This window comes from Hemitrygon akajei, chromosome 18 (assembly GCF_048418815.1).
Source record: "Hemitrygon akajei chromosome 18, sHemAka1.3, whole genome shotgun sequence".
Taxonomy (NCBI): domain Eukaryota; kingdom Metazoa; phylum Chordata; class Chondrichthyes; order Myliobatiformes; family Dasyatidae; genus Hemitrygon; species Hemitrygon akajei.
The window spans coordinates 449,972-463,972 of record NC_133141.1 but is presented as its reverse complement, the minus strand read 5'-3'; the positions used below and the strand labels follow the sequence as shown (position 1 = coordinate 463,972).

At 42.3% G+C, this 14,001-nt stretch overlaps 1 protein-coding gene across 5 annotated transcripts in view; it reads right to left on the bottom strand.

Annotated features, from left to right (window-relative positions):
* adam11 (ADAM metallopeptidase domain 11) overlaps window positions 1–14,001 on the bottom strand; it is a 376,715-nt gene that overhangs the window by 10,421 nt on the left and 352,293 nt on the right. For 2 of the 5 annotated variants that reach the window (XM_073070642.1, XM_073070641.1), the window contains exon 25: window positions 2,188–2,278. In XM_073070642.1, the coding sequence (XP_072926743.1) occupies window positions 2,188–2,278 (91 nt within the window). Of the gene's footprint in view, window positions 1–2,187; window positions 2,279–2,340; window positions 2,446–14,001 lie in introns of those variants that run through there. The other 3 variants (XM_073070644.1, XR_012101994.1, XM_073070643.1) reach the window with 3 other exon arrangements.

Genomic DNA, 14,001 nt, shown 5'->3' with positions numbered 1-14,001 from the left:
TCAGATGAGTAGGAATACAATTTCATCCAAATCACTCACCAGTATAACTCTAAAATGTATAATGATCAATTTCTGTGTTGTTACTAGGTCAAAACCCAGGATCTCTCTCTTGTTAATACTGGAGGAATACCTACACCACTCTGGCTGCTGTGAATCAATGAGGCTGACAATAACTTTCTCAAGGGCAATTAACAATGGACAATAAACATCAGCCTTGCTGGTGACTTTCACTTTAGGAATACAGTGTAATTTTTAAAAGGCTAGCATATTGTAACTGAAAGAACATTTGAACAAGACATTCTGATTTACACACACAATTCACATCACACAGATTTTTCTAATACATGTACTAAATCTTTGAATCCACCATAACAGATTATTATGATTTTGTTACAGTAGCTCTTTGAAATAATTTTCCTTTATGTTCCACACCCCAGACTTTTACCTATCACCCTGCCAATTTGTCCACTTCAAATCAAGTCCAATTGCCTTTTGAAATTTCTTACGGAATTTGCTTCCAACAGCCCATCAGGTTGTACATTCCAATCATTTAAAAAAATCTACTCCCCTTTACATCTTTTGCCAGTTGTTTTAAAACTGTAATCACTGGTTACTGTCTTATTAGCTGATTTTTTTTCTCTACTTGCTCTAATAATCTTATTAGCTTCTACTTAACCACCTCTAATTTAAATGAATGTTCTTAGCTTCTCCAATCCCTGTATGTAACCTAGTCCCTCATCCTGGTAAAAATTTTGGAATCATATCTTAGCCCTGATACCCTTCTTAAAATCCAGACTCATAGTCAATATTTCAACTAAAATTCAAACATCCAACCAGTAATTTGTATAAGGTTACTATCCTTAATTATGCAGATAATGTTTTACCAAATTGTCTTGAATTTTTTGGATTTCATTTGTTCTTTTTAGCAATGATGCTGTATCCTTCACTTATTTTATGTTCCAATTACTGGGCTAAGGAATGGGTTATGTTATAGTAGTTTTTTATACAACACAAAGTAATTCATGCTAAATATATCAGTGAACAAAGTGCTTATGTTGAAAAGGTGTTTTTAAAGTACTACTGGCCAATACAGAGATGATAAGTTGTCAACATTTTAGTGATTAGATATAAATTTATTGTGAGCTATACTCGATCAATGGTTTAATCTTTTACAGTGTTTCAATTGTCAAGACTGATGCTTTTCCCAATAATGATGTTAATAATTTCTGTAGATATTAAGCACATCAACATTTGGCCAGTAATAAAGAAGGTGGCTTGCACTGCATCAGAATTTCTCAGACATGCTCCCAGCATTCCACATTTCAATAAATGTGAAAGCAGCAATTCCATTCCATGCAAGTAGAGTTGCACTATTTTTTCCCCAAAGGAAGCTAAAAATTCTGCTGAAGACACAAAGAATTATAAATGGATGTTTTCATTTTTTTTCTGTCCAGATCAGTCCTTTTCAGAGCAGGCTCAAAAAGCCAAATTGAAGCAGTAGCAATAATATATATCCAGAGAGCCTTAGATACCACACTATCAGGGATCTGAGAATCATGGCAGGGTATAACAGGTTGTTTTCACATGATGACCTGTACATCAAAGGGAAGCTATTTCACAGCAGTTGATCATTTAAGACAATCTAATTCATTTCACATGCTCTCTCCACTCCTTGGCCAGTTTCATTTAATATAACTTGAACATATTTGGCAGCAAAATGACCAAATTCTACAACTGGTTTTAATGGATTAAAATAATTAAACTATTAACTTTTGCTTGTTGTCACATTTTTGCACATTCAGCCTAGAAAAGTTTCAACTGCAGACTTTCAGGATAAGGCTACAGGAATAAGAACTCCCAGTAATGTCTGGAATCAATTAATGTACGTTACACTGAATTAATGTACAAGCGTGTAGATGGAAATTCACTTTAGGAAATGGCTGATCTCATCCAGATTATGAGCTGAAGGTTAATTTGGCTTTGATGGCATGTAAACTTAATTATTACCTGCAGGAGATGCTACTGGGCCTAAGCAAAGAAATTAATTGAAATCCTTACTTCATTTATTAGTCAATCATTGCAAATTCATTGTATCTACTGCAGAATCCAAGCAGGAAAGCATTTGGGTGTTATCTTCCAAATGGAGTAAAGTAGGAAGCATCAGGAAGAGGCATGCTTGTCGCTTACTTAAATCCCCATCCAGTACCCCCTAGGACAATGGCAGCCACCAGGATGGCGCCTGCGATGGACCCTATAATGATATTGGTACCACTAGGACCTGTGACAAAGGAGAGGGGAACGAAACCATGGGAACACACATGTCAGAATCAAAGCACTAACTTTTCAGAGACATCTCTATTACATCTTCACGTATTGCTTACTGTGGGCCTGGATGTTTGTATTAAATAACGTGTCCTATTTGGCACCAATTTTTTCTTTGGAAGACTGTGGAGAAAAAAGCACAAATGTTCATGCTTAAAAAATGACAAAAATGTCACTGTAGCCAAATGACAACCTATGAAGAGATGAAGAGAAGTGTGAGTTGAGAGCACCTGATTTGTACTTCCCACTGGTTAGCTAATACTGTTTCACTGTCTCTACAAATACTAACTGTGTGACTTGGATGTAGGGAGAAGAAAATACAATCAGAGTTTTAGGAAACACTGGCGAGTATCTCAGAACCTTACTAAGGTATGTCACAGTAGGGACACCTCTCCATCCAATGGAACATACTACAGTAGAGGTTAAGTATAATTTAGTAACTATAAAGAGCCCAAGAAAATTGTGCTCTCAAGCTCCTCAACAACTTTCAATTCCCTGGCCCTGACCACCTCATTTTCACCATGGATATCCAGTTCCTATACACTTCTGTGCCCCAACAAGAAGGCCTTAAAACTCTCTGCTTCTTTCTCAACAAAAAGCCCAACAAGTTCCCCTGCAACACCACCCTTCTCTATCTGGCATTCACCCGCAATAATTTCTCCTTTGGGTCCCCCCACTTTCTCCATACTCAAGGGGTAGCCATGAGCACCCACATGGGCCCCAGGTTTATTTGCCTCTTTGTGGACTACGTAGAACAGTCCATGTTCCAAGCCTTTCATGGTAATGGTCCCCAACTTTTCCTCTGCGGCATTGACGACAGCATTAGCGCTACTTCATGCACCCATGCTGAGCTCATCAATTTCATCAACTTTACCTCCAACTTCATCCTGCCCTTAAATTCACTTGGTCCATTTCTGACACCTCCATTCCCTTTCTCAATCTCTCTGTCTCCATCTCTAGAGACAAACTGTCTACCAACATCTTTTATAAGCCTACTGATTCCCCCAGCTATCTTGACTACTCCTCTTCCTACTCTGTTTCTTATGAAAATGCTAATCCCTTTTCTCAGTTCTGTCATCCTTGCTGCATCTGTTCCCAGGACAAGGCTTTCCTTTCCAGGACAACAGAGATATCCTCCTTCTTCAAAGAATGGGGGTTTCCCTTCCTCCACCAGTGGTGCTGCCCTGACCTGCATCTCCTCTGTTTCCGCGCTCACCTCATCTTCTCCCTGCCACCAGGGATAGAGTCCCTCATGTCCTCACCTACCACTCCATGAGCTTCCGCAACTTCTCCCATCTGCAACGGGATCCTACCACCAAACATATCTTGACTTCCCCCCTCTCCTCCACTTTCTGCAGGGTTCGCTGCCTCTGTGATTCCCTTATCCATTCATTCCTCCTCACTAATCTCCTGCCTGGCACTTATCCCCGCAGGTGGCCTAAGTGCTACACCTGCCCATTCACCACTTCCTTCACTTCCATTCAGAGCCCAGGTTCAATGCTTCCAGATAAGACAACACTTCACCTGCAAATCTACTAGGGTCATCTATTGTGTCCGGTATTTCTGATGCAACCTCCTTTACATTGGTGAGACCCGACATAAACTGGGGGAGTGCTTTGTCGAGCATCTCCGCTCTCTGGTGTCCAACCACTTTAATTCAGATCCCCATTCCAATTTCAACATGCCAGCCCATGGCCTCCTCTTTTGCCATGATGAGGCCACTCTCAGATTGGAGGAGAAATAGCTCACATTCCATTTGGGTAGCCACCAACTGATATGAACATCAATTTCTCTTTCAGGTAATTTTTTTCCCCTCCACCTTCCCTGTTCTTCCATACTTCTTTTCCTCACCTGTCAATCATTTCCTCCCGGGTGCCCTCCTTCTTCCTTTTCTCCTGTGGTCCACTCTCCACTCCTATCAGGTTCATTTGTCTCCAGCTCTTTATCTTTCCCACTCACCTGGCTTCACCTATCATCTAGCTAGTCCCCCTTCCCCTCCCCCCACCTTTTTATTCTGGCATCTTCCCCTTTCCTTTCCAGTCCTGCTGAAGGGTCTCAGCTGAAAACCCCAACTGTTTATTCATTTTCATAGAATCTCTTGGGTTGACAAGTAAAATTCTTCTTTACTCACTGGGCAAAATGATCACTAGTGAATCATCACCTTTTCCTGTCTGCTAGTTTCCCAATAGATTACATCAAAAGGCTACCAATTTTTTTCTGCCTGTTTGCCAACAAGGAATACCACTTCCCCCAATTTTAATCATGGCAGTTACAGGCTGTCACAACTGTTTCTACTGACAGGAGAAGGGGCAAAGAGGTTATTACTGGTGCGTTAAAACCAGTCACTTCTGGCAGATGAGGCTTGTCAGCCACGGTTGACAGCTCATCTAGAAGGAAAACTGATTTCAAACCTCCACTACCAATGTTGCCTCTAACTTGTAATGACCAATGTGCAGAAAAATCTTGTGCTGTGTAATTTTTTGCCCAGTGACAACATGTATGCACTGAATTTTATATATAGAGGTATTCATTTTAACAACTGGTAAAGCACTGTCAATAGGAACTTTGATCTCCTCTGGGTTTGATCAGTTTCGCTCTTGTTCATCTGCACTCTCACAAAACATACAGAGTGGGCCTGTAGTGGGCAATGAAGCATTTTCTCACCGGAGCTTTTGCACACTGTCTGTATGTGATTTGCTTGCTAAATGATGCTTTAAAAAATCAAGTTTCCAAATATCACTACACTTCATCCCACTTGCAAATTCTCCAGCAACTTTTGCATCATGACAATGTACGCAGGTAACACCAGTTTCTGGATTGTACATAAATATTTCTTGTATCTACACGTCCCTGACCTCATGAGCTTTCAGTGTAGCAGTTTTTACTGTTTCATTAAGCAATGCTGCTTTAAATGAACTAGCAGTTCTTTTGCACTTCACGCACTTCGGAATTCGACATAGTGAATCAATCATTTCTTTAATAAAAACAGAATAAATAAGTCATTTCTAAAATCTGCAGATAAATCATTGCAAATTCCACGTTGTCAACACATCGGCATCAGAAACCAGAGAAGGAAATGTGATTGTGTATGATTGTGAAATATACTGAACATGCCATTGAAGTAGAGGGTGACAACATTCTGTGCGCAGTTTAAATTTCTTTGTGCGCTAGTAGCAAAAGATGTGTGCATACATCTTGGAGGGAACATTGCTCACTACCTTGCAGCTGTATTCACTCATGGGGAAGTCTTTAGGAAAAATACAGAGCTGGATTCTCTAAGGCAGTCCTATGTTGAGTTCTACGCTGACTAGTAAGTCCTGTGACACTGCTGGAGCCAAACTGTATCAGTCTCTGCTGTTCCTTTGGATTCATTAGCTGCATGGGGAGGAAAAGCTTGCTGCACAGCCAGCAGCTTGCTCTCAATATCGTACTGCCTTGGCTTGTGTACTGGATAGTGAAACAAGAAGACAGCTGGAACACAAGATCCATGGACAACCCCGACCAACAGAGGGCCTCACCTCACACAGACACTGTGGGTCAAAGGACCTGTTCCTACGCTGTATTCTCCTATGTTCTAAATTTTCCTCCTCCTTTGAAAGGTCCTCTGCCTCCTATTTTCCTTATTCAGGTCCCTCACCCTTCTCACTTTCTCTATAGACACACACGCACACCTACAAACACAAGCATACTGGCCATTCATCATCTGTAAAGCCAAAGACTCAACATTTTAGAAACAGCTTCTTTCTCTCCGTCATCAGATTTCTGAATGGTCCATGAACACTACCTCACTCTTTTGCTCTCTTTTTGCACTATTTATTTTAATATATTTCCTATTGTAACTTATGGTAATTTTTATGTATTGTACAGCTGCCACAAAACAACATGTCAGTGATATTAACCTGAATCAGATTCAAAGAACTACAAACACACTACTTCCAGCAGAGATTGCGAACTGATTACATCTCAGCTGCATCTATGGTAACATACAAGCCTCAACTACCTGTCTTTATTATGTTCCCCAGGTGACTGCATTTCAGTTGTCCTCCACTAGGTTGTAAGACACTTTGGGATGTCTTGAAAAGATTGTGGAATACATCATATTAATGTTAGTCATTCTTTCTTTAGACAGTTGCTGAGCCTCTGGTGATGATCATTGTATCATCAATAGAACGGGAGAGGTTCTGGAGGATTGGAGGGTTGCGGATGTTGTTCCTTTATTCAAGAAAGGGAGTAGAGATAGCCCAGGAAATTATAGACCCGTGAGTCTTACCTCAGTGGTTGATAAGTTGATGGAGAAGATCCTGAGAGGCAGGATTTATGAACATTTGGAGAGGTATGATATGATTAGGAATAGTCAACATGGCTTTGTCAAGGGCACGTCGTGCCTTATGAGCCTGATTGAATTTTTTGAGGATGTGACTAAACACATTGATGAAGGAAGAGCAGTAGATGTAGTGTATATGGATTTCAGCAAAACATTTCATAAGGTACCCCATGCAAGGCTTATCGAGAAAGTAAGGAGGCATGGGATCCAAGGGGACATTGCTTTGTGGATCCAAAACTGGCTTGCCCACAGAAGGCAAAGAGTGGTTGTAGATGGGTCATATTCTGCATGGAGGTCGGTCACCAGTGGAGTGCCTCAGGGATCTTTTCTGGGACCCTTACGCTTCGTGATATTTACAAACTTTGTATAAATGACCTGGATGAGGAAGTGGAGCGATGGGTTAGTAAATTTACTGATGACACAGAGGTTGGAGGTGTTGTGGATAGGTTGGTGGGCTGTCAGAGGTTACAGCAGGACATTGATAGGATGCAAAACTGGGCTGAGAAGTGGCAGATGGAGTTCAACCCAGATAAGTGTGAAGAGGTTCATTTTGGTAGGTCAAATATGATGGCAGAATATAGTATTAATGGTAAGACTCTTGCCAGTGTGGAGGATCAGAGGGATCTTGGGGTCCATGTCCATAGGATGCTCAAAGCAGCTGCGCAGGTTGACTCTGTGGTTAAGAAGGTGTATGGTGTATTGACCTTCATCAATCATGGAATTGAATTTAGGAGCTGAGAGGTAATGTTGCAGCTACATAGGACCCTGGTCAGACCCCACTTGGAGTACTGTGCTCAGTTCTGGTCACCTCACTACAGGAAGGATGTGGAAGGCATAGAAAGGGTGCAGAGGAGATTTACAAGGATGTTGCCTGGATTGGGGAGCATGCCTTATGAGAATAGGTTGAGTGAACTCGGCCTTTTCTTGTTGGAGTGACTATGGATGAGAGATGACCTGATAGAGGTGCATAGGATGATGAGAGGCATTGATTGTGTGGATAGTCAGAAACTTTCTCCCAGGGCTGAAATGGTTGCCACAAGAGGACACAGGTTTAAGGTGCTGGGGAGTAGGTACAGAGGAGATGTCAAGGGTAAGTTTTTTACTCAGAGAGTGGTGAGTGCGTGGAATGGGCTGCTGGCAACGGTGGTGGAGGCGGATACGATAGGGTCTTTTAAAGACTTTTGGATAGGTACATGGCGCTTAGAAAAATAGAGGGCTATAGGTAAGTCTAGTAATTTCTAAGGTAGGGACATGTTCGGCACAACTTTGTGGGCCGAAGGGCCTGTATTGTTCTGTAGGTTTTCTATATTTCTATGTTGCCCACAAACTAAATTGCAGAATAAATAATCTGCTGGAGCAACTCAGTGGATCAAGCAGCATTGTGGGGAGAAGGAATTGTTGATGGTTTGGGTCGAAACCCTGCATCAGAACTTTGGAGCAACAAATAGCTTGCTGGAGGAACTCACTGTATTAAGCAACCGTGCAGGGACAGTAGAGGGTGTTGAAGGTGGTGAGAGTTGGATCCAAAACTATAGAAGCTACTCAATTCACTGAGTTCCTCCAGCAGAATTTTTGTTGCCCCAGATTCCAACATGTGGATAGGGTGGTGAAGATAGCTTTTGGTATGCTGGCCTTTATAAATCAGAGCATTGAGTATAGGAGTTGGGATGTAATGTTAAAATTGTACAAGGCATTGGTGAGGCCAAATTTGGAGTATTGTGCACAGTTCTGGTCACCGAATTATAGGAAAGATGTCAACAAAATAGAGAGAGTACAGAGGAGATTTACTAGAATGTTACCTGGGTTTCAGCATCTAAGTTACAGAGAAAGGTTGAACAAGTTAGGTCTTTATTCTTTGGAGTATAGAAGGTTGAGGGGGGACTTGATAGAGGTATTTAAAATTATGAGGGGGATAGATAGAGTTGACATGGATAGGCTTTTTCCATTGAGAGTAGGGGAGATTCAAACAAGAGGACATGAGTTGAGAGTTGAGGGGCAAAAGTTTAGGGGTAAAACGAGGGCAAACTTCTTTACTTAGAGAGTGGTAGCTGTGTGGAATGAGCTTCCAGTAGAAGTGGTAGAGGCAGGTTCGATTTTGTCATTTAAAAAAAAAATGGATAAGTATATGGACAGGAAAGGAATGGAGGGTTATGGGCTGAGTGCAGGTAGGTGGGACTAGGTGAGAGTAAGTGTTCGGCACGGACTAGAAGGGCTGAGATGGCTTGTTTCCATGCTGTAATTGTTATATGGTTATATGGTTATATCTGCAGTCTCCCATGTCTTTCTTAATTGCATAACACAGTTTTATGCTCAGCATAGTGTAATTGAAAATTTATACTCCTGGAATGACTGGCTGGTGGCATAGTGGCATCAGCGACAGACTTTGGAGCGAAGGCTCCCGAGTTTGAATCCAGCTGGCTCCCGTGCACGCTTTCCATCCATGCTGGGTTGAGTGTCGAGCTAGCAACTCAACCTTGTATGATAAAACCTGGGGAGGGATGGGCTCCACCAGGTTTCAGATGCCCAAGACATGCCATACGATGAGCAAAAAGGTGCAAAGAGCTTATCATGACGGCACCCCGACGACTCCACCAAGAGTTCAGGGTGCACACACACACACTCCTGGAATGAAGTAATAATAATTATTGTAGCATTTTATGTCACAGTAGCTTAAGAAGGCACTTCAAAATCAAATGAACTTGTGACCCTGATGTAATTTCCACATTAGCCCTGATCTTACTGAGCAGCATAGCAGACTCAAGGGGCCAGTTGGCCAACCCTACCCCTGCTTCTAATTACTCTACCTGCCCCTAACTCACCCACAAATTTCATTTTTTGTTCAGCATAGAGTGGCAAATTTTGATAATGTCAAAGGCCTTGGATATACCTTTAATTTTTTTCCCCAGCATGGGATGGGGATATTATTGTGGGTATGAGGAGGATATCAAAACAATTGTTAGCACCCAGAGCCGCATCATCCTCCTGAGTGCACAGAACTTCTAGGTTAGTCTCTTTAGTATACTGAAATATACCGAGATTCATATAATGAGGCAACCAGAAATGTAGCAAGTGTGGAATACTTTCATACTAGTTTGCAGCATAAATGGACATGTTCTTTGTTACTTTGTTTTACTTGCTACTCCCTGGTGTTATCTTTTTTTTGCTGTTGCCCACTGCCACCGCCTTACCTACACTCTCTAATAAGTATCTAATAATATAAACATGGCACTGACCATAAGATTTGTGCCTCACTAATGATTTCCAAACAACCTTTGGAATTCAGGTAGCATCCTGGGAAATCCCCTTTGCACCCTCTCTAAAGCTTCCACATCTTCCACACCTTCTAGTTAATATCATATCCAGATCAAGGAGCTTCAATGAAATTGGAATTCAGAGATAGAGTACAATACACACCTGTGTGATTGCAAACAACTGAAGATGATTTGCTGTTCGTGCAATCTGGAACGAAAAATGTTTATTGATTCTCTCCCCTGGTGTGTCCTGCCTACAACAGTCTTTCACCTGTTTGTTCTTTATTTAAGAACTTAGAACATTGAACAGTACAGCACAGGAACAGCCCATTCAGCCTACAATGTTGTGCTGAATCAGCTAAACAGAAAATCAAAAACACCAAAACACTAATCCCTCCTACCTTCACCATGTCCATATCCCTCCATCTTCCTTACATCCATGTGCCTATCCAAATGACTCTTAAACACCTCTAACATATTTGCCTCTACCACCATACCAGGCAGCACATTCCAGGCATCTATGACCCTTTGAGTAAAAAACTTACCCCTCACATCCCCCTTGAATCTACTCCCTCTTACCTCAATGCATGCCCTCTGGTATTAGACATTTCAGCCCTGGGAAACAGATACTCTATCTATGCCTCTCATAATCTTGTAAACCTCTATCAGATCTTTATCCAGCCTCTCATGATAGCACATGCCCTCTAATCCAGGCAGCATCCCAATAAACCTCTTCTGCACCCTCTCCAAAGCCTCCTCATCCTTCCTATAATGGAGTGATCAGAAGTGTATGCAATATTCCAGACATGGCCTAACCAGTGTTTTATAAAGTTGCAACAGAACCTGCTGACTTTTGAACTCAATGCATTAATGCACTAATAAAAGCAAGCATTCCATAACCCTTCTCAACCACCTCATCAACCTGTGTAGCCACTTACATGGAGCTATGAACTTGGATCCCAAGATCTCTCTGCTCAGCAACACTTTTAAGGACCTTGCTTTTAACAATGTACTGTCTCCTTATATTTGCCCTACTGAGGTGCAACACCTCATATTTATCTGGGTTAAGCTCCATCTTCCATTTCTCGGCCCATATTTGCAACTGGTCTATATTGTGCTGTATTCTTTGCCAGTCTTCTGCACTATCCACATCTCTATCAATCTCGGCATCACTAACCCATCCATCTATGTCATTACAAACAGCAGAGGTCCCAGCACAGATACCTGCGGAACACCAGTAACTACAGACCTCCAGTATGAATGTTCCTTCAACCACTAGCCTCTGTCTTCTATATGCAAGCCAGTTCTGAATCCAAACAGCCAATTCACCGTGGATCCCATGCATCCTTATCTTCTGAATTAGCCTCCCCTGAGAGACTTTGTCAAACAGCTTTCTAAGATCCATGTAGACGACATCCACTGCTCTACCCTCATCAATCTCTCTTGTCACCTTGTAAAAAACCTCAATCGAGTTGGTAAGACATGACCTGCCCCACACAAAGCCAAGCTGGCTCTCCCTAATTAGGCCATGAGTTTCCTAATGCTCACATATCCAATCCCTGAAACTTTTCTCCAGCAATTTCCCTCAACTGATGCAAGACTCATTGGTCTATAGTTCCCAGGATTTTCCCTTGTTCCCTTCTTAGATACATGTACAACATTAGCCACTCACCAGTCCTCTGGGACCTCACTTGTGGTGAGAGAGGGCATGAAGATACTGGTCAAGGGTCCAGAAATTTCATCTTTTGCCTCCTTCAAAAGCCTGGGGTAAATCCCATCAAGTCCTGGGAACTTATCCACCTTAATAACTGCAGGATGTACAATGAACCAGAATTGATTAGATACCTTAAGGTAAAAGAACCCTTAGGGACAAGAGATCATAATATGATTGAATTTACCCTGAAACTTGAGAAGGAGAATCTAAAGTCTGATGTACCAATATTATTGTGGAGAAAAGGGAATTACAGAGGCATGAGAGAGGAGTTGTCCAGAACTGATCGGAAAAGAACACTGGCAGGGATGACAGGAGAGCATCAATGGCTGGAATTTCTGGAAGCAATTTCAAAGGCACAGGATACATACATCCAAAGATGAAGACGTATTCTAAAAGAAAGATGACACAACCGTGGCTAACAAGAGAAGTCAAAAGTCAACATAGAAACAAAAGAGAGGGCATATAATAGAGCAAAAATTAGTGGGAAGTGAGAGGATTGGGCAAGTTTCAAATAGCAACAGAAGGCAACTAAGAAAGTCATTAAGAAGGTAAAAATGGAATACGAAAGTAAGCTAGCCAATAATATAAAAGAGGATACCAGAAGTTCCTTCAGGTATATAAAGTGTAAAAGAGAGGCAAGAGTGGATATCAGACCGCTGGAAAACAATGCTGGAGAGGTAGTAATGGGGGACAATGAAATGGCAGATAGACTGGAGCTTTTGAAAAGCATAAAGTTAGATAAGTCATCGGGTCCAGATGAGATATACCCCAGGCTAATGTGGGAAGCAAGGGAGGAGATTGCTGAGCCTCTGGCGATGATCTTTGAATCATCAAGGGGGACGGGAGAAATATCAGAGGATTGGAGAGTAGCAAATGTTGTTTCCTTGTTCAAGAAAGGGAGTAGAGATAACCTAGGAAATTATAGACCAGTGAGTCTTACTTCAGTGATTGGTAAGTTCATGGAAAAGATCCTGAGAGGCAGGATTTATGAACATTTGGAGAGGCATAATATGATTAGGAATAGTCAGCATGGCTTTGTCAAGGGCAGGTCATGCCTTATGAGCCTGATGGAATTTTTTGAGGATGTGACTAAACACATTGATGAAGTTAGAGCTGTAGGTGTAGTGTATATGGATTTCAGCAAGGCATTTGATAAGGTACCCCATGCAAGGTTCATTCAGAAAGTAAGGAGGCATGGGATCCAAGGAGACCTTGCTTTGTGGATCCAGAATTAGCTTGTCCACGGAAGGCAAAGAGTGGTTGTAAATGGTTTGCATTCTGCATGGAGGTCGGTGACCAGTGGTGTTCCTCAGTGATAAGTTCTGGGACCCCTTCTCTTTGTGATTTTTATAAATGACCTGGATGAGGAAGTAGAAGGGTGAGTTAGTAAGTTTGCTGATGACATAAAAGTTGGGGGTGTTTTGGATAGTCTGGAGATTTGTCAGTGGTTACAGCGGGACATCGATAGGATGCAGAACTGGGCTGAGAAGTGGCAGATGGAGTTCAACCCAGATAAATGTGAAGTGGCTCAAATTTGAAGGGCAGAATATAGTATTAAAGGTAAGACTCTTGACAGTGTGGAGGATAAGCAAAATCTTGGGGTCTGTGTCCATAGGACAAAGATGCTGCGCAGGTTGACTCTGTGGTTAAGAAGGCATACGATGCATTGGCCTTCATCAATTGTGGGATTGAGTTTAGGAACAGAGAGGTAATGTTGCAGCTATATAGGACCCTGGAGGCAGAGCATTGTCATGATGGCGCCTAACTGTGACCCCTTTGCTTGCACCTTCGGAAACAGCTCTATTTCTATCTTTGATATCTCTCTTTTCCTTTTTCAAGGTTCTTTTGTAGACCGTGACATGGAATTACACTCTGACTTTGGTTCTTTGTGGGAATGGGACCCGCTCTCAGGGCCTCATGACCGGCTGCTTTTTGATATGCCAAGGATGCGGCCTGCAAGACTAACGTACCTTCAGGGTGCTGGTTTTTTGTGGCTCTAGAGATGGGCTGAATCCAGACTTGTGTCCCCGACTGAGGCATTGCAGGAGAACACGCAGGAGATCGGAAGCAGTGGGTTAGCTGCCGTGGGCTGTGTGCCCAGAGACATGAGTTCTTTGGGCACAGAGCTTGGAAAAAGCGACGCAACAGACATTTAACATTGTAAATCAGTGAGTTGTTTTGTTATATCTCCCCTCTCGCTGTGAAACGGGGACACCTCTTTTTCCCTTATTAGGGAGAGAGAGAGAGAGCCTGTGGTGTGTCAAATTACCGGGTGAATGAGTAGTCTTTGGGGCACTGCAAGTCTGTGTCTTTATTGATGCTTTGCTGCACGCTTGAGTGCTCGGTGGGGGGGTGGTGCTAATGTTTTTTTGCTGGTGGGGGGATGGGGC